At 45.5% G+C, this 21,480-nt stretch overlaps 1 protein-coding gene across 1 annotated transcript in view; it reads right to left on the bottom strand.

Moving 5' to 3' along the window:
• Positions 1 to 21,480, bottom strand: part of ADGRB1 (adhesion G protein-coupled receptor B1) — a gene marked incomplete at both ends in the record, with an annotated part of 200,630 nt that overhangs the window by 6,093 nt on the left and 173,057 nt on the right. Inside the window, 6 exons of the mRNA XM_082297557.1 lie at positions 7,909 to 8,013; positions 8,636 to 8,671; positions 9,297 to 9,973; positions 13,524 to 13,578; positions 16,165 to 16,260; positions 17,393 to 17,564. Coding sequence (XP_082153683.1) covers positions 7,909 to 8,013; positions 8,636 to 8,671; positions 9,297 to 9,973; positions 13,524 to 13,578; positions 16,165 to 16,260; positions 17,393 to 17,564 — 1,141 coding nt within the window. The remainder of the gene's footprint in view (positions 1 to 7,908; positions 8,014 to 8,635; positions 8,672 to 9,296; positions 9,974 to 13,523; positions 13,579 to 16,164; positions 16,261 to 17,392; positions 17,565 to 21,480) is intronic.

Here is a 21,480-nt window from a genome sequence, read left to right as displayed (position 1 = left end):
CTCTGAAGCTCATCCATCCTGAAGGGGTGGCTGTGAGACAAATTCGAGCGAGGCCACACAGCTGAAGGTGAACAGGCTCTGGATCAAGGTGGTCTTTTATAGACTCCTGAAAAGCCTGAAGGCTGCACAGAAAGTCTGTGGTCCCACCAGCACAAGGAAAAGGCTGTTTTCCAGAGTATCCCTGCTGTTAATCCAGCTGGTCCGAGCCCAGTCTTTTTTGGGACAATGCTTATGGTCTGTGAAGAGCCCACCTGAAGGACTAAATTCCCTAAAATGCTGAAAACCCTCAAGGCTGCCTTGTTGGGAGCACCTGGGGATCCAGGAGGGGACCAAGAGCATCCAAAGCATGTTTTTTTATAGAGTCTTTTATTTAGACTCTATAAAGAATTATTCAGACTTTAGAGTATAAAAAACCAGGAGTTTCCATGTGCTGGTGGCACTGCCTGGCGCTGGAGCAGAGGATACAGGGAACAGGTTTCTCTGGGACAGAACTTTATCCCCTAATTCTTGGGACAAAAGGTGCTGGATGATCTAGAGGAGGAGGTGAACTTCTGATTGATGGCGTGTTTGGATACCTGGGAGCTGGCAGATGGTTTATGGCTGACTGAATCAGGATTTGACATCATTTTCATAACGGAATTTATTGTGGTAATTATCGGGCTTTATGCAGAGCTCCTCCCTATAAAAGCTGCACTAATTGGTCTGTTAAAATTTGCCTTTAAGCAGTGCAGAGAGGATTAAAGACATGGCACAGAGAGACCTTTCCCAAAAGTGGAGCTTCCCTTGCAGAGGGACACCCAGCCAGCAGCTTCCCAATTTCCCCATTCCTGTAGCAGAGCACACCAGGGAGACACAGCCCTGCCAGGGGATGAGCTGCAATATTCATCAATATAGAATTATGGAATCAGGGAATGGTTGGGATGGAAGGGACATTAAAAACCATCTCATCCCACCCCCGCGCCATGGGCAGGGACACCTTCCACTATCCCAGGTTGCTCCAAGCCCCGTCCAGCCTGGCCTCGGATACTTCCAGGGATGGGGCAACAATAGCTTCTCTGGGCCTCACCACCCTCACAGGGAAAAATTTGTTCCTGCTATTCAATCTAAACCTGCCCTCTGTCATCTTAAACCCTTTTGCCCTTGTGCTGTGACTCCATGTCCACTTCATGGTCCTTTTTTCTCACCAGTCCATTAGGTGGCCAAAGCCAGTGCTGGTGAAATGGGCAAATCTCCAGATGTCCAAAGAGGAAAGATAAGAATAATCTCATTTCAAGAAAAGAAAGTGACGAATCAAGACAGAAACACTGTCCAGAAGGAAATAAGGAAAAGTTAGGCAGAAAAAACTTTGTGCCTTTTTAAAATGGGATTTGGAGCAAGCGCTTTTCAGGATCAACAGAGATTTGGGATGGGATTTGAGAGTTGTGCTTTTTCCCAGAGAAGCTGTGGCTGCCCCATCCCTGGAAGTGTCCAAGGCCAGGCTGCATGGGGCTGGGAGCAACCTGGGATAGAGGAAGGTGTCCCTGCCCATGGCAGGGGCTTGGGATGAGATGGTCTTGAATGTCCCTTTTAATCCAAACCATTCTGTGACTCTGTGATTCTGTGATTCTGGGACTTATAAACTGAGTCCAGACCCTGCATGTGAGCTGCAGGACAGGAGCCAAAGCAAAAGCCATTCCAGCTGCAGGGAGCTGAATGTGGCATGGAGCTAATCAACAAGGACAAGCAAATCCGAGGAATTTGCAGAGCTCCGTCCAGCGCTGACCTCGGCACAAGCGAAGAGCTGCTGTTTAAAACGAGTGCCAAGCCAGATGCTGGCAGGAAAAGAGGGATATGGATGTGATTCCAGCTTCTCTAATGGAGCTGCATCAAAGGATTCCTGCTGAGGGGGAAGGCAGGAGCGTCACTTCCAGTGCTATCAAAGCTCAGGAGAACCAAAACCTTGGCTTTTTTAAAAGCCTACAAACCACTGACCCTTCTCAATGTCCAGCCCAAACCCTGGAATTTCTTTAGCAATTAACTCCCTGGGAGTAGGAGCATTTGAGATGTAAAACCCTGAGAATATTTCCTGTGTAGTACAAAGCAGCTTGGAAATAACCACTATCCTGCTTTAATGCGGAGAACTCTCAGCTACAAGAATTCAGACCTGGGTAACTCTGTGTATTTAGGAGGAAACGGGAAGAAATTGAGTGGTGGAGCCCACAGTCTGCCAGGCAAAGGTCAGGCTTTGAAAGGGAGAAACAAACTTGCAGCAAGGTTTTCCAACAATGGGATTTTTTCTTTTTTTTGGTAGCAACCGGGGAGGGAAAGAAGGAGTCAAAGTGATGGGAGTGATTAGGAAGGAAGACCTCTTCTGTCTGAGTCAGTCCCAAGCTAACATCCCAATATACATCCAAAATATCCCTTATATCAAGAGACATCTATAATCCAGGTGGAAGCCGCTCACTGCTTATTGCAGCCTTAAAAACAAAGGTTTGGTGCATCCCAGACACCAAGAGAGCTTGAAATTTTCATCAGGATGCCTGCTGGGGGTGGTTGGGTATTTTGATGCAAATCCTGCTGTGGTTGTCTCCAAGCCTTTGGCTCCTTTCATGCTTCCTGGTTGCAAATAAGCTGTCGGGGGGATAAATATTCCACACACACAGAGCTCATTCAGTTTTCTGCTCAGGGGCTACACCAGCTTCCAGTTTGGTCTGTTATTTAATGGAAGGGCAACAGTGTGAAACCTCCCCAGGCTTGGGAGGAGGACGAGCACAGCAAACCAGCTGCTCCTGAGATGCTATTTTTAGATTCTTCCATCTCTTCAGGTGGACAGAGAAAATCTGTCCCAAATTCCAGCATAACAGCAGCAAAGAACAACCTACAACCCTGAAACTTCTTTCTGAGTAAGGAAAAAAATAAATTCCACCTTCCTTGCTTTACCTGAAGTTGAAGACTGCAAGGGAGAAAAAATCTGCCACAGAATATCCAGAGTTGGAAAGACCCTGCCAGGATCATGTTAAGGTCATACAGAGATTTATCAGTGCATGAAAAACCTGGCTTTTCAACTTGGCAATCATCAGATCTTGCTGGATGGCATCCTGCTCCTATCTTAATTCCCTAACATGGAAAAATTAACTTTAGGAAGTAGTGTCTACATCCCTGATCAGTCCATACAGCCACAAATCACAGGATCCCAGAGTGGTTTGAGTTGGAAGGGATCTTAAAGTTCGTCTCATTCCACCCCCCGTCATGGGCAGGGACACCTTCCACTGTCCCAGGTTGCTCCAAGCCCTGTCCAACCCAGCCTTGGACACTTCCAGGGATGGGACATCCAATGCTCCTCTGGACAATCTGTGTCAGGGCCTCACGGGGATGAATTTTTTCCCAATACCTCATCAAAATCACCCTCCCTCAGCTTGAAGCCATTTTGAGTGTGACCACGTTTCCCTCCTGCAGGGCCAAGGCTTGAACACCACCTGGATGTGTGGTCCTTTGTGCTTTGAACATGGATCCTGCGGGAAAATGTGATTTTAGTCAGGAATAGTTCAGGGTGCTTCCAGTGGGAGCATTTTACAGTTGAGGTACAGACACAAGAAAGTATGTGTCACATGGAATAAATTTTATGGAATAAACTGGAAAAGAAAATATGGAAAAATCCATGTTTATTCCCCAAGGAAGGGCAATTCTTTATTATTGTACTCCGAGGCTCAACTTAGTTCAGCATTAGGAATGTGCTTTGGTTTCCAGCAAAACAACTGCAGTAAAACAATACCTGTGGCCAGTGCCACATTCCTGGGAAAGCCTGGAATATCAGCAAGATTCAGACCTGCCTGACATTCCAGGCACTATCCTGGCTCCCACAATTACCTCTGACATACCAGCCCCACTCATTAGTGAGCTGATAGCGGTGGGGACACTCCAATCCCAGCGGGATGTGTATTAGGACTCCTCAATCACAGAATTAATTCCCAAACCTGTCTCCACTTAAAATTCCCTACAACTCCCTGGAAGGAGGCTGTATCCAGGTGGGGGTCAGTCTCTTTTCCCAGGTAACAAGGGATAGGACAAGAGGAAATGTCCCCAAGTTGTGCCAGGGGAGGTTTGCGTTGGATATCAGGAAAAATTTCTTCACTGAAAGGGTTGTCAAGAGAGATGCAATACTGGATTTTTGAACAGGTGCCCAGGGAAATGGTGGAGTCACAACCCTGGGAGGAATTTTTAATTGTGGCACTTGAGGACACGGTTTAGTGGTGGGTTAATGGTTGGACTCGATGATCTTAGAGATCTTTTTCAACCTTAATGATTCTGTCAGTCCCCCCCTATGTTTCCAGCTCTGCCAGTAACTATTCTGGGACAGTGAGCAAAGGACATTTTTTAAGTGTACACAGCACTAACATTTATCCCAAGTTTCCATGTGTCAGGATACTTAAAACACATGTGCTTGTACAAAACTTTGTGTCTTGGCTGAAAACCCCTTAAAAAGGGGGTTATAAAAATCATATTTTACCCTTGAAACTGGAGAAATTCTCAAGGGTAAATAAACGTGATGGTTGAATTTTCCACCCCTTTTCCTAAAGAGATGGAAGATCTGCTCCTTCATCCTGTTCTATTGTTGGTGTTTCCTTAAAATCTGACCATTTAGGAGTTCATGTAAAAGGTGCTCTGTGTTTAGTGTGATAGGGTAAGTGCACTGGAATACAGTGGGGATGGCATTTGCATTAAAATTAAAATCTAAATTGATCCTTAAAAATGGCCAGCACCATTCCTAGGAATCCCCACAGGATGCCTGTCCTATGCAGACATTTAGTTCCAGTTTCATCAGCACTTTTCTGACCTTGGAGTTGAGGGAGGAGACAGCAACAGCAAGATTAGGACAAGCATTGTATCCTGGAAAGGACTGAGGACAATGGGACATGCTGCCAGGAGAGGTTGGGAAAATGCCAGGCTTGGAGAGAGACTTGGGAGCTTGACTTTGTGGTTGTTTATTTAAAAGGGAAATCAGAGAGAACAGCGATGCAGGCAGATGGAGCAAATGCAGGAAATATCCCTTCTACTCTGGGATGAGAAAGGGTTTAGGGGTATTCCAGGATCCTGATGACCTTGTTCATGCCCACAAGGCAACGAGCTTTCTGTGTTTGGATTAATGTCATGGAAAGGGTTGGGATAAGTCCAGGATGCTCTGCAATGCAAATGAAAGCCAGACTTAAGCTAAGGTCTGTTTTATCGCTGTCACCAGCAGAAACACTCCATCGTTTTATAACCTAAACATACATAAAAGAGAAAACGTTCTTTTGTTGTTCCTTTAATCCCTGTTATCTGCTCTTTGCCTTCTCAGGGTGAGCTGAAGATGGGGCCTGAGTTCCAGCGGGGTCCTCAGTAGCAAATGGTAGAAAAAAGGGGTGGAAAAACCCTATTTATTTGACTTTGTATTGCTTTGGATGTTTTTTAAACCAATATCCACTCCTGACTTGCCAATCCTGCTGCACAAGCTCCCCCTCTCCCGTTACATCCAAGGGAAAAATCCCAACTTGAAAAAAATTCAGTCAATATGCAAAAGCCCCCTTCAGAGCCTCCTTCAGCAGCTCAAAGCTCTTTGATGCTGACAGCAGCAACTTTATTTCTATACAGATGCATCTCTGAAATGCTAAAATCTTCCCAATCTATAAACCCCTCCTGCAAACAGACCACAGATTATCTTTTACACTGGATTTAAGCATTTTTTTGGGTTTACAGCTGCGTCACACTGAAATAATTGCAAAAAAAAACCCCCAGAGAGGTGACACTGAGTGAGACACATTGGGATTCTGGGCTAAGCAGGGTTCTTTGATCTGAACCTGTAGATCCACAGCCCCTCTCGCTCTGTTACACTGGACAGCCCATAATGACACCGTGCCACACACAGTAAAAGTAGGATTTGCTGGGATAACATCTCTGGAGTTTAGCACAGCAACGCTGTGAGGTCAGGACACCGACCAAAGGCTCTGTAATGCTCTGCTTCCCCCCCAAAAAAACCCCAAACCTCTGGTTCCATCACCCTCCGAGCTCTGCTCTTGCCTCCGAGGGAGTCCCATCAAAGTAAGCCCCACCAGTGCCACATTTGCCACATTGCAGGGGGTGCTGCATCCAGGATCTGTCTTAGGATCATGGAATCATTGAGGTTGGAAAAGACCTCCAAGATCACTGATCCAGCTGTTAACCCAGCACTGAACCATGTCCCCAAGTGACACACCTACATGGTTTTTGAACACTTCCAGGATGGTGATTCCACCACTTCCCTGGGTAGCCTCTTCCAATGCTTGGCCACCCTTTCAGTGAAGAAACTTTTCCACACACCCAACCTGAACCTCTGCTGGTGCGACTGGAGCTGGTTCCTCTCGTTCTAGCACTTTTTACCTGGGAGAGAAGACCGACCCTCAGCTGGCTCCAACCTCCTGTCAGGGAGTTCTAGAGAGTAGAAGGTCTCCCCGATCCTCCTTTTCTCCAGGCTGAGCCCCCACAGCTCCCTCAGACTCTCCTCATCGGACTCATGCTCCAGACCCTTCCCCATCTTTGTTGCCCTTCTCTCCCCAGCCCCTCAGTATCTTTCTTGTCACAAGGGGCTTTGATTACAAATCACCAAGAATTGTTATAATTAGCTCACCTTGCCTCTCTCCCGAGTGCAGGCAACCCCAAATTTAATTTCTTACTTCCAGCCTGGCTCTGCCACTTGTTTTTCCCTTCAGCTGGAGCTGATAGAATTCCTTGCAGCCTTTCAGTCCTTGCCCAGCTGACTGAGACATGTGGAAGGTGCCATCTGCCTGCTCTTCCTTATTTTATTATCTACACCACTTATTACAGAGGCTCCTGATATCTGTTTCCAGTCCCAGATCTCTGCCCCTCTGAAAGGCTGAAAGGTCCTTCCCTAAGTCTGTCTCCTTTAAAGGCCCCTTTTCCCTGGAACTTTGCTCCTATCGAGGAAAAACATGGATGTCACAGGATCACAGAATGGTTTAGGTTAGAAAAGACCACAAAAATCATCCAGTTCCACCCCCTGCCATGGCCAGGGACACCTTCCACCGTTCCAGGTTGCTCCAAGTCCTATCCAGCCTGGCCTTGGACACTTCCAGGGATGGGGCAACCACAGCTTCTCTGGGCACCCTGTGCCAGGGCATCACCACCCTCCCAGGGAAGAATTCCTTCCCAATATCCAAGCTAAACCCACTCTCTTTCAGGTTAAAGCCCTTTCCCCTTGTTGGTTGTCACAGTCTTGTCACTACATGCCCTTGCCAAAGTCCCTCTCCAGCTCCTATAGGGACTGAAAGGCCACCATAAGCTCAGCTTGGAGCCTTCTCTTCTCCAGGCTGAACAACCCAAATTTTCTCAGCCTCTCCTCATACGAGAGATGTTCCAGCTCTTGGAGAACCTTCATGGCCTTGCCTGGACTCACTCATTTGCATGTGCTCGTATCATGGGTGATCAGCTGTCACAAATAACCTACATTTAATTAGGCTCCAGTCCCTAAAATGTGCTCCCAACATCACAGCTTCAATCCCACTGCTGTGGCCATCCAAAATATCCCATCACTGCCACCCTGGCCTCTGCCTCAGCCCCACAATGGCGGGGAGATGTTTTTCCTCTTTCTGCCCGCTCCACTTTCCACCCAGATCTCCTCATGGTCAACCCAATTTCCAGATCCCACTTAAGAGCTGATGAATAGGGCACAAAGGGATGACCTGGAAGGGAATGCCAAGAACAGACACAGGGCAGACAACACCATGGACAGACATGGGGACAGACATCCTCCTCCTGGGCTTCTATGTGGTGCACGTGTTTGTTGCAATGTGCATGGATAGAAAATCAAGGAAAAGTGTTCAGGGAGTGCTCCTAAATTTCCTGCTGTTTCCCATGCTCCTGCTGGCACCAGAGGCCTTCTGGAAGTGTCTGACTAACCTTGCTGTCCGTTGTTGGAGACTCCTTCTCCTTCTCTGCGTGCTGGAGTTTTCTGTTCAGGTCCTGGAACATGTCTTGGTGACGTTTCCTTGTGTGCATGATTTTCTGGAGCAAACACAAAGGGCCCCAGGTCAGCAAACCCCGTTCATTAGGAACACATCCTCCCCGCAGAGTCACATCATTAAATCCCAGCTCTGTCTCCCTGCAGGTGCCTAAAACACCTTCAGCATTTACTGAGGACCCACCATAGCACTGCCTTTATTTTCAAGCCGAGATGGGAGGAGAAAGTGGAAAATCCTAATTTTTGACCTATAAAAAACCCTTAAACTTGCAACAATCAAATTTTTATACTGTAGAATTTGAGCTTGACTGTCAATGTCCTAGGAAGGTTTGCTGCCCTTCTCTAACTGATACCTGTCTCCATGCCCAGCCTCTCCTCAGTCTGTCAGCTCTGTAAATGTATTCAGAGGTCACCCAAACACGTAGAATTTGGGTAATTTCATCAGAAACTGTTCCACAATCATATTTTCTTTTTAATTTGACCTGTCTGCATTACACTTCTACCTTCTGCTGCCCAGAAGGAGAGGCAGGACAATTTCTAGAAGGCCTTCACTCTGCATGTAAGAGCAGGTTGAATATGGATTTCCTGAGCTCTGCCAAGGGCTAGATAATTGGAGAAGGTGGCTCAAAAAACTTGGGACCAACATTCAGAAAGGGATGTACTCACCTCAAAATCTAACTCTGCGTACCGGGATTTCCGCCTCTGGGTATTCAGGAGAGAAAGAGATAGGTGAAGGTTAGTAAGGGGTTAAAACAGGGAGAATCCTTATTCCTGCACCTTTAACATGTTTCTCTGGCTCTTCATGATGGGAAGTGCCAAATATTTAGAATTATTGAATCATTTAGGTTGGAAGGGATCTTAAAGATCAACCAGTTCCAGCCTCCTGCCATGGGCGGGGACACCTTCCACTAGACCAGGTTGCTCCAAGTCCTGTCCAGCCTGGATCACTGGGGTTTTCTCAGCTGTATCATGACTGAAACCATCAAAAAGGGAAATAGAGCAGAGGATATAAAGGGGAAAAGGTAAGGCAGGCCATGTGCCTGGCATCAAAATGAACAGTCCTTGAGAAATTACCAAATTTTTTGACTTTGCAGCACCTGTAGGGCTAAAGACAGCTGATCCAGCAAGGGACGGTGTCTGTGGAAGTTGTGAGATCACATTCCAAAATATGTTCCCATGCCAGTGGTCCCTCAGGGTAATCTGACACTGGCATTGCATCCTGGCCTGCATTTTCCCTAAAGTTCTTCTTGTCAACCCCCTGGAGTCGCTGGATTGAGGGCAGAACACCACCCTGGGCTGAGAACAACACCGCAATTCCCACGCTCACCTCCAAGGAGCTCATGGAGAGGGTGGAGACGGTCTCGCTCTTGGACACCACGCCCGAGTTCCCTGAGTCACCCGTGTCACACAGGCTGTTGGGAATCTGTGACTCGTTGGAGATGTTCTGTGGAGCCAGCTGCTGCTGCTGCTGTATCATGGAGGAACCCTGCGCCTCACTGCATGCCATGGTCACCGGCTCCCGCGGGGGACTCTTGACCACGAAGCCGGGGTCGGTGGCCATGCTGAGGTGGATGAGCCGTGTCTGAGGCATCTGGTCGATGTTGATGCTGTATTTGCTCTCATCTTTGGGTTTGGCCCTCAAGGTGGATGTGTTGGTGGGCAGGATCACGTAGCTGGTGTCCAGGGTCTGCTCTTGCGCCCGGGAGAGCTCCGAGTCCAACTTCTTGAAGATGTCCCCGTCGCAGATGTAGATGGATTTTGGCGGCTGGTTCTTGTCCTTCTTCAGGGTGAGGGAGTGGTTGCTGAACTCGTTCAGGTTGATGGCCCCCAGGTAGTGTGGGGAGCCCTGAAGGTGCATCTTGGAGACGTTGGCTGGAAGACTATTGAAGTTGGATGAGCCTTTCTGGTGGTTGAGTTTCAGTTTCTCTTCGTCGGGCAGCGATGGGCGCTTCAGGGTCCCTGTGATGGTCGAGGTTCTGCACGTGGTTATGTCTTTGTTCAGCACTGGGGAGACAGAAAAATGTCCTCAGCACCTCACCTGGCGTTTTGTTCACACATCAAGACACCTCCCACAGTCACTCCCCACCAGCACCTCTCCCAAAGAGGCACAGTCGTGTTTAACATTATTTCTATTTTTAAAATCCAGGATACTGAAGGCAGAATTAAAGCCAGACAGGAAAAAATTCCTTATTTTGGGATAATTCTCTGTGATGTGAATTTTCCAGCACAACCATGGCCAAAACTCCCATCTAGGCCAACATATTGATAACAATACACTGAAAAACAAAGACATTTTTAGGTATTTAGTACATCTAGTATGTGCATGAAATCTATATATTATTAACCTGTGGAGGTTAAAATAAAGGGTTGCTTTCTTGTAAAAAAATTATTTTGATTCAGAAAATAGCTGAAATACAACATTATCAATGATTCAGATGATCATAAAATCATCAAATGCCCTGGGCTGGAAGAGACTTTAAAAGATCATCGAGTTCCAGCCCCCTTCAAATTTTTTTTTTTTATTAACTTACTAAAATACTTCAGGTTGCTCTTTTCCCTTAACAGTTCCAGTGTTACTAAATTGGTATTTTGAAACACACCATATTTTGTTACGAATTCCAAACTGCTCTCCAAAAATTTTTACATTCCAGTATTCATGGCAAGGCTTTGTGAGAGCTCATTATTTGGCCATTTTCAATTTCTCTTCAGGAAAGCAAGTGGCAACAGGAATATTCCTTTAAAAAAGAGGAGAACCTTGAACTGAGGAGGAGGTGAACAAGTCACAAAGGACATTTGGACACTCATTCCCACACAACACTGTCCACAAAAAACCATCTGCCCCTTTTCCAGGCATAATAATCTATGGTTCAGTTGATTTCAGGCTGCAACAAAGATCTTGGGAAAATAAGGACATCAACCTGGATGTCTCCATTGGGTGAAAAAATCAGAAGATCGTGGAAATCAGACTGTGGGGCAGGGACAAAGTGTTGTGAGGGCTACTTACCCACAATTTCAGCACAGGAAAAGAGAAATAAATGCATGTTCCCCTTTCACCCATCTCAGGAAGAAATAAAAATGGGTAAATGGATCTTTTTAGGACTAGGGAGGAGGATTTTTGGGGTAAGCTGACATTATTCAGCTGTTCCATGTGGGACAGGGGTGGGACATGGGCATCCCGTGGCACTGAGGACGCACTGATTTTCCTACTGGATCAGAGTGGGAGTGAGGGAAGACCAAAGCTCCCCCCCAAGACTACAGAGCAGGCAAGGCAGGATGAGCAGGGCACCAAGGAGAGTAAAAAGAACTTGTAAAAAGCTTTTAAAGCTGAAAAGTCTGGGTGCAGCCACGGCAGCCACGATCATCTTGGCATCGCTGGGATAAATCAGAGCAAGTCAAACCCTTCTCCTGGGAGTCCCAGCAAGGTTTATCGATCCAGGCTCTTCTCCATGCTTACATCAGCTGCAGAAAATAGGTTTGGAGAGGTTTTCACTTGGCAATCTCCAAGCATGGAGTGGAGTGAGCCTTCAACACTGAGGCCTGGACCAAGTCCTACCAGGGGATCTACGTGAGGGGGTTATGAGTGGTGTCAGCCACATCTCCAATCCATCACAAGAGGGCAGATGGTGCCTCCAGGAGAAATTATGGCCAAAAACCATTGGACAAGTTCCTGGGTTTTATTATTCAATAAGCAGAGTGCATGGGATGGTGCACTACTCCGAAAGGTCTCTGAAATAGGGTTTATTATTAACCACTTATATTGGCTCACTCTAGTGGAATTTTATGAGAGGAGGAGAATCTCTCCAGGCAGACATCAACAAACAAATTGTAGAGTTGGATGCTGGCAGAGGAGGGGAAGCTTAGGCTGTTGGCAAGCTGCTGATCCAGGGGCTCCTGCCCTGAAATCTCAAACAAATCAGCTCCTTCCCTTCCTCTGGGAACTCAATTTGGGATTAAGAGGTGTGGTGGCAGATCCAGAAAGGGGTCTGCTGGGGTTTACAGCTGACTCTGCCTGGTGAATGTTCACTGAGCATCCCCTCGACCTAGACATGGCCTCACACGCATGTTTTTCACACATGATTTTTTGGGACTGAGATATTTGGTATCAAAAGAGAAGCAGGGAGACAAATGAGAAGAGGCTGACAGCTCGAAATTAGATTAGAGAGCATGAGACAGAGAAACAGAAAAAAAAAATTGGACAGACCCTGAAAAGAGATAAATGGACAGAAGGGGACCATGAAATAAGATATCACAGGGGTAAGTGAGATAAATATACTGTGACTGTGATAAGCACAGGGAGAGGGAGTGAGGAAGAGAGAAGGACAGGAAAAGATAAATAAGATATAGATAGATATTAGACAGATAAATGATAGTGACAGTGACAGACAATACACAGAAACACGGTGACAGGGACAAATGTTGACAGATAGAAATACATAAATAACAGATACAGCAAGACAGACAGCTGAGGACAGAGATAAATAAGTGATTGCGAGACAGAACGGAAGAGATGAATTATAGATAAATACATTAGAAGCAGATAAATAAATGATAGATGAGATAAAGAAAACAATAAATGAAAAGGACAGGTAGGTGTTTATAGAAAGAGAGAGGAGGAGAGAAATAAAAAGGCAAGGCAGGGAAAGAAGGAGAGAAGGAAGGAAGACAAGAAAAAAGGAAAGAAGGAACACAAGAAAGAAAGATCAATAAAAAAAGAGAGAAAAGCTTTGTCATAATGGTAACTGAACACAGTATGTCCTTGGCTTGGGAAGATCCTGGTTTGGAAGATATGAATTATGCAAGGTCCAAGCAAGCTGGTATTTCTCTTGCTTGGGAGAGGGGAGAAGTCTCGGAGGGCAAATGAAAGCCTCAATATCTACAAAGGGTAAGAAAAATAACCTCAGCCAAAACGTCAGGCATGCCAGGACCAGGAGAGGATGAGACCTGTAGAGAGGAACGGGCAGCCAGGGAGAATCCAGGCAGCACAGACACCCCTGGGATTATTGGGGAAAAGGGGCTGTCAACTCATGCACATCCTCAGGATTCAAAGGAACCTGTGTGATCAACACACAGCAGAAAGGAGCAGGCAAAGCACCCAACCACTTCCAGGTGCCCCAAAGAGTGCTTGGAGCCATCTGGAGTGGTGGAAAGGCTCTCCAGATTCCAGACTTTCCACAAAGACACCTTTGCTGTGCCCAGAGCTGCCTGAGGCTGGTGTGACCCCCTTGGGCAGGGGTTGCTGGAACAAAGAAGGATCACAGCAGGAAGAGATGGATCCCATCTCTTCTTCATTGACGCTCTTCTCTGCCACCGTGTTACATGGCAAAAATAATTCCTCAGAGGCAAGGCTTGATCTAAGTTAAAAGGCCAAAAGAGCTTCAGGAAAATAGGAAAAGCAAAGGGAGAATTCGGGGTGTTGCTTTCTTTTGGCCAGGGTTGAAAGAAGGGCAACCCAACGTGAGGACATGCAAGGCACTGAGACACACACAAAGGAAACAGAAAGGGAAAAAAAATGGCCTAGTTCAATCCCCAAACCAGGTCACTTGCTGATTCTCACCTGTGATGTGCTCACCTGATCTACAAGCCATGTCCACGTCCTTCTCGAAATCGGTCTGAAAGACACAGAACACAGAGGATGTGGTCAAAAGGGGGTGGAGGAAGACAGGAAAGCTCGGAAAATGCAAAACTCCCCACTGTAATTAGTGAGGTGGGCACAGCCTTTGCCAGGAGAGCAGAGGTGAGAGGTTTTGCTTGTATTTTCAAACAAGGAAAACACACCACGTTTTTCCACCTGTTGGCTTTTGAATTTTATCACTGATAAAGCTAGAACATTGCGTTTCAATTGGGGTTCATCTGCTCATCCATTCACTTATTCCTGGGCTGCAGATTAAAGTATCCCCCTGGAAGATATTTATTCACACTTCTAAAAAAAGGAGGGAGCAGGTTCCTGGCCTGAACTGTCTTGGATATGTCACTCCACACATAATTTTAAATGGATTCCCCTCCATTTATTAAAGAGATCTGGGGATCCTGCTGGGAACACCCCATCCCCACTGGACTTTCTTGTGATCTGTCACCAAGTCACATGAAGTGGGAACAAGTCTCTGCTTCTGAAACTCTTTAACGTATAAAATCAATGGCTCCTGCAGGCACAAAGGCTGAATAACTTTTTCAAGTGGTCTGCACAGCCAAAGAGAACTCCTTTCTTCTCCCAGTAGGAGTTAATCCTTTTTCTGAAGCTTTGAGCAGATAACATTTCAAATAACTGGATAAACTGAGTCACAGCGGGCCGTGAGCTTTCATGGAGTATGGGAAAGCTGCAGACTGGCAAAAGGTAGAAGAGTTCACCGATTATTTCTGGTATCATTTCAGAAAGACACTTAACATAATTGTATTAATGTGATGAAATGAAATCCATTTGAATACTGAGAAGAATGTGGGAGAAATCCCCATCCCCCTGGGATAAACACTTTAATATCAGCAGGTTGAGAGCCAAGAGTTTTTGAACTATCTCAACCTTCCTGATGTTAATTTCCCAGTAAATTCTTTGGGATATCAAAAAAATCAAAAAAGAACAGAAGAGAAATACGACTGAAGTAACATTCGAATGGGCAAATGGGATGACACAGAAAAATATAATCTCATTTTCGTGATAGGAGTCCCAGAAAATGCAGCTTAACAGCCTGCACTAGTTCTGCTGATAAATAAATGAAAGACAGGTTTATATTTAATACCAGTCAACAAGATTTTGTGGGGAAAACAGTTCTACTCAGCTAAGCTCCTTTTCACTAGTTGGGCAGATTTGGAGATTAATGGAACAGGTAACAGCAAAAATGCTGTATTTTGATTTCTTTGGTGATTTTACAAGAAAATAACATTGCGCCCCTCTAAAAATATCAGTAAGGAGTCATCGCTCACAGCCAGATTCCACAGCTGTTTGGGCTGGAATGTGAGGAAGGTGATTGTAAGCTCCCTGCTCCTCCACACACCCATCAGCAGCACAGGAGGAAATGCAGCATTGCTAAAAACTTGTGGCTGAGACGGAATTTTGCATGGTGGCTGATAATGAATGGAAAACGTGGAGTTGTACAGAGATACAAAACCCTGAAACTTGGGATGGCGACAACAGACTGACAGATACAGGACCCACTTTTTTTCAGGATGCTGAGAATCTGAAGTTATATAAATAATTTGAAGGCATGCGATTTACAGGAGGAGAATAAAAAAGCTCTGGGTGTTAATTTATGGAAAGGAAGATTGAGACTGGGTGTGATGATGGTGTCTATTATTGAAGAAGCCAAAGCACCAGGCATGCAAGGGGCTCTCTAATTACCCACAATTAGGCAGAGCGAGAACCTGGCTGAAAATGAGAAGACTCCACATTTAAATGAGAAATGAAGCTCCTGTTTTTAGCAAACACCACTGAGGTGTGGTGGAATTAAATCTCTCAGGATTGTGCTGTTTGAAATGAGGCGTCGTACCCAAGCACAAACTGCCCAGCACAGGAGTGACTGGAAAAAAACCATCACTGGGTTGTGCTGTAGTTCTAATATTAACCAGGAGCTGTTGGAAGTTGCTAACATCCTCTGATTCTCCTGTTATCTTTATCTTAAGACCAGAAATTAAATGTTTCTTGCATCAAATCACAACAGTGGAGCAGATGCAGGACAAAGCCCCACAGTTTATTCCTTTACTGTTTGTAAAGGACTTACACAACAGGACCACGATTTACAGAGCTTAAACTATTGCCAGTAAAGCAAAATGTGCTTTTGAGAGAAAAAAAAAAATCCCTCTGAGATAGCATTTTTATGGTAATAGCCCCACAGACTGTGATTAAAACAGTATTAAACTACTGCTTCCTAGCTCCAGCCAGGACAAGGCAGCTTGATGGGGATGAAAAGGTCTGGAAGACCTGGGAGGTTTATTTTGGCTCTTTATTTTTCTGGGAAAGAAAAGATCTCACCAAGATGTCTGCTAAACCTGGTGTGCAAGTTTCAGAACCTTAAAATTACATTGCAACACCCCAGATTTGTGTGGGAAAGTCTATTTGAAGTGCTGTGTTTGCTCAAACAAAAGTTTAAAGGAAATAAGAGCGGTGATTTCAGGATCTGTGGTGGACAGAGGCCTGTGCTTGTCAGTTATGAGTTAAAAATTCCCATAAATCCCCTAATAACAGGGGAGGTGGGAGGTTTCCCTACCATGAGCTGAGCGTGTCCATTCTGAAACGACCCCCCTGAGTCTCCATTCCCTTCCTCCTGACGATCCACAACCCGGCACTTCACAGCATCCTGGACCTGCAGGAACAGATTGGCAAAGGTCAGACTGACCAAAGCACATTAAATTCTGCTGAAATCAAAAATAAAAATAGCCCTCGTTAGATCAAAAGGACACCGACCCCGCTTTAGCAGCATCCAGGCATTTCCTTCACATGGTTTATGTGTTACATATTTCACACACTGAAGAGCAACTCAGAGGTTTTCCAGCAATCCTGGGTCACTGCTTAGGTCGCTTCTATTTGCTTGATTTATACAGTGAGGAATAAAAATGTTCTTTATTTTGCAGCTTGCAATATGTTTACAACGGATGCTCCTGCATTAATCACTGGATTGGTGTCTACAAAGTCTGATTGTGATCCTGTAATATAAATCTGATCCCAGACTCACTGAAATAATTGGGAAAAGAAAAAAAAATCCCAGTGACTGCAATGGGAGTTAAATGCATGCTCATATTCATAATGCAATTAGTGGAAGGAGTCTCAGCCAAGCCAGTGGTGTAATTCCATTGATTTCATTGGCCTGACATAAGAAATTAATCTGTTTTACTTAATTTAAAGGAACTGTAAGAAGATAAAATGAAAAAGAAAAAGCCCCTTCCTGTCTCTGTTATTAATAGTCTCTCCACTCAGTAGGATGAAAGAAATAAAAAAAATTAAAAGATTCATCCTTTTCTTCCCTGATATAATTCACCATTTTAAATCTCCACGGGGAAGCTGAAGAGAATTTCCTCAATTTCCTTGCTTGATTATTGCTGGCTGTACTTCCTAGCTGGGATATCAAGGTGTTAATGCCAGCACAGATTTCATCCTGTAAATCTCAGTGCATTTTGCCCCCGTTGAAATCAAACAAATGGCTTCTTTAATGTGGCAGTTTTGGATGTGGGGTGCGAACATTCTGGAAATGTGAATTTTGGTGGTAAACAAGCAAAGCCTGACATGTTATCCCATCTCAGGCTGCCCACCAAATTCCACTCTGCTTCACCCCTCCTTTCCTTTAACCAAAAATGTCATGGACATTTTTGTGTCATCATCTCCCCAAAGGCAAAATTTGTAGGGTTAGAGGAGTTACCATGCTGGCTGGACACTTCTCCAGGTGATTTTTATGGGAAAGAATGTTGATTATATAAAAGATAACGACTTGTCCCTCTCACCTCCCTCCTGAGGATGCAATGGACCATCACGATGACAAATCCTTCCAAGGAGTCGAAGACGGCAAAAAGGATCTGGAAAAGCGCCGAGCGCCGGTCAGTGATGGCCAGCACTGCAGACATCCAGGTGAGAGCCAGCAGAGGCAGGACCACGCAGGAGCTCCAGAGGGAAGCCCTGTCAAGGGAGAGGGAAAGAGAGCTCAGCTCCACCTCACCCACTCCCAGGTGGGATTCTCATTCAGCCTCCAGATCCCACCAGGCTTCTCCAGCCAACATCTCTGTGTGGGAGACCTTTCCTAAGCCCCTCTCCTAGGGAAGCAGGAAGAGGCTTTGCACACTCACTCTACCCAAACAGGGGGGACAACTTCCCAATGGTGCAGTCATGCATAAAACCAGAGGTGGGGAGGAAGGATGCAGATCCCTCCCTCCCCCTTCCCCGCCCTTCCCACTCTGCCCCTAATCCACCACCACGGCTTTTCCCAAGGGAAGGAGACAAAATACAATCACTGCAGGTTGCCAAGGGGAAGGGGAACAGTTGCAGCAGAGACTGGTCTGTCACGATGGCTGTCGGCACTCAGGTCACAGACACTTGGACTTCCACAGCACATGGAAGACACCAACACTGGGACGTGTCACGCTTTCGAGTGACTCGAACGGACAAGCAGAGAGCTGATGTGCAGACTGAAATATTTGTACTGCTCCTTTACTCTACAGCTGATGGTCCCTACAACACTGAGAACTAAAACCCGACCTAATTTCCCTGTGGTCAGAAAATTTTCCGCTTTCTTGTGCGATCTCCCCAGCTGATGCTTTGGAAAAAAAGCTTTTTGTTCCGTGTTTGACAATTCTTGTAAGGAAGTTTATTCCTGTGTGGACATTAACTTGAGATTCAAGCCACATCTCCATTCACAAGACAGAAAACCAGACAAAACGAGTTTTCTGTGATGCAAGTGCTGCCCCAGGAACCTCCACTTTAGGTGGTAATGATGGCCCTGCAAATGGGAATGCAGCTCTTCTCCCAGGGACTCTTCGGGCATCCATCTCTCCAACCAGAAAAAAAGATCCCAAACAATTTTAACAGCTGACTAGGGAGACTTTAAGCTGTCACTCATCCCTTATATTTGGCACCAAGAATATGAGGAGAATCTCTCTGTGGGCTTTTACCTAACAAACCAGAGCAGACCTTGAATAAAAAGTGGAGCTACAAGAAAATCTCCAAATACAAACAAATACAGGCGAGACAAGAAATTACAGGACAGATACCATGACACACGTTTTGCAGTACTTACATGGGACTTGCTTACCATTTCCTGATCTATGACCAAGGGTTTAATGTTTACTTGCTGGTTACCTCACAGACCCCAGTGAGAGTTTTCCCTGAACAAAGCTGGAGTTTGGATACAGGTTTGGACATCAGGATAGAACGCCCTGGCTTCATTAAGAGTTTTTCAAGGATTGTTACATCAGTTCTGCAATGACCACACACTGAAGTGACAGTTTATTTTTATAGTCAGAATGAGACCCTGATTACAAATATTCCTACGCCCTGTCCACACTCGGATGTGTTCCCTCATGGTATTATTAAGGAATTAATTTACCTAAGGGAGCAGGGAAATGGAATTTTTTTTTTCTTTTAAATTAGAACAAGCATTGTGAGACCTCTGTGTAAGGTAGAGGCCATGATATAATCTGATACCTTGTAATTTTATCTTGGACAGCAAATTCTGTTCCTTAATGCCCAATAAGAACTATGATTTCAAAGTATTATTAAAAAATACCCAAAAAAACCAGCAGACAGCCCGCAACCAAACAACTCCTAAACAGAAATTGCTTATTCCAATTCTCTGAAATCTGCCTCATTACACTGAAATCTCTCTTTTCTGTCATTTGTGGTGGTGCCTTCATAAATCTGACCAAGCAGCAAGTGCATGAAAGACAAAATCAGAGAGGCCAAATGAAAAGTAAGATCTGGTTGATAAGGAACCTCTCTAGATGTGTCTTCCATGCAAGTATCAGCAAACACAACATGGCTGAGTAGGTGGAATAATTCCAGCAGCAAGGGGAAACCACAAAGTTCAATAAAAGCTGCTGGAAAAGGTCTGTAAGAGACAACTCTGCTTCCTGGAACTATCTGGTCTTCCAGAACACTCTTGGTGCACCCACTCTGTGGATGCTCCTGCCACCAATGTGCAACAGGAGACCTGGCAACCACACCTGAGAATGGATCTGAGCCAGGTCTGAACCAAACATCTAAACCTGGGTGGGTTTTCCACTCCTGGAAAGATCTGCAAACTCATAAAGACAATGATCTGGATCTGGAGCCAAGATTTACATGTGGATTTGGGGTGGTAAGGGATGCTGCTGAGAAGGTAAATTATATGTAAATTATGTTTCTGTTCAGTAAATGGTCAGATTTGAATCCACTGGCTTAAAAAAACCTGCTTTAAAAAGGAATTATTTGAGTCAATTTGCTCTGCCCTTCCAACCAGATGATGAAAACATCATCTGCCCTTCCAGCTCAGCCAATGACCACATGTTCAGCCGGAACAAATCAGGATTTTCCCGAGTTGTGCTGACTTACACCAGCTCGCAGTTCTGCTCTCTTTGTGATTCACCTTCCAGATGCCTTCTCAACAGCATTCATCCCTTACAAAATTGATGGAAATGCTGCTTGCCACTTAAATGCACCATCTTTATTCTCAGGCAGCAGATGGCAACAGGTCACAGGAAATGGAATTTACTCTAATTTCACTTGCAGGGCTCTGCTTAGATCTTTGAAATATTAAACTCCAAATTAAAAGGTCCATTAAAGAAATCAGGTAAAGACTGGAATTTCAGGTGAAAACACATGGGAAGATAAGTGGGTTTTCTGTGAAACTGCCCTTAATTCTACTTGCTGTGAGCCGAATTCATAGCAGGACTCATATTTCTGCCACCCTCCCACCTGTCCCTTCTTTAGGAGGCACAGTGAATCCTTGAAAGATCCCAGAATTACTTACAGGACCTAAGAAACATCACATTAGGGTGCTTATCATGAGATGTGATATGAAATGATCAATCATTATACAGTGACATTGTGACCACCTAATGGCTTTTCATGGATTAGCCATGATCAATAAATCCATGATTTTTCTTGCTTGGGACAAAGGAATTAGCAGGCAGATCCTCTTATTTATCCCACTTATGACAGCCCTTAGGATGAGTGACAGCAGCATCCAGGGAAGATCATTACAGCATGCTCAGGAAGCAGGATGCTGGTTTGTGGTGTGGTGACCCTGACATGTCAGTGTCACTCAGCAGGACAGCCGTGGTGTCACAGCTGTGGTGCAGAGGAAGGGGGATAATTTGGGATATGGCATTGCCACAGTGCAACCAGACTTAACTGCAAGGATGTGTGACAGCGTGGCCACACTACGGCACCGTCCTCAGCTTTGTCACGGAATCACTGAGGTTGGAAAAGACCTCTAAGATCAAGTCCAACTCTTGTCCCAGCACTGCAAAACCATGTCCCCAAGGGCCACGTCTACAGAGTTTTAAATCCCTCCAAGGATGGGGACTCTACCACCTCCCTGAGCAGCCTGTTCCAATGCTTGATCATCCTTTCAGTGAAGAAGTTTTCCCCAATATCCAACCTGAACCTCCTCTGGTGTAACTTGAGGCCATTTCCTTTTGTTCTGTCGCTTGATAGGAGAAGAGCCCAACTCCAACCCGGCTCCAACCTCCTTTCAGGGAGTGCTAAGGTCCTCCCAATCCTCTTTTTCTCCAGGACAAACAATCCCAGCTCCCTCAGCTACTCCTAACATGCTCTAGAACATGGGATCTACCATAGGAAGCACCCAGCCTTATGAAAGCACACAGCACACCCTGCTCTGGCAGCAAGGATTTGGCCAAAATGACAAAATCCAGCTGTGGTTTTGTCCTTTCTGTAGCTGGAAGCACTGAGAGTCTTTGTCTTTGGAAAAGAAGCAGAATAAAGGGATTGCACTTAGAGGAAAGCGATGGAAAGAGCAAAAAGAATGGGTTTGGAGATAAAGATCTGCATGGAGAAAGATGAAGAGCCCTGCCCCGAGAAAAGGCGAGTGCAGGAGGAC

The sequence above is a fragment of the Coloeus monedula genome (genome assembly GCF_965178545.1).
Source record: "Coloeus monedula genome assembly, chromosome: 1".
In the NCBI taxonomy this organism is placed as follows: Eukaryota; Metazoa; Chordata; class Aves; order Passeriformes; family Corvidae; genus Coloeus; species Coloeus monedula.
The sequence above is the reverse complement of the archived record's forward strand: the minus strand, read 5'-3'. Positions and strand labels throughout refer to the sequence as shown.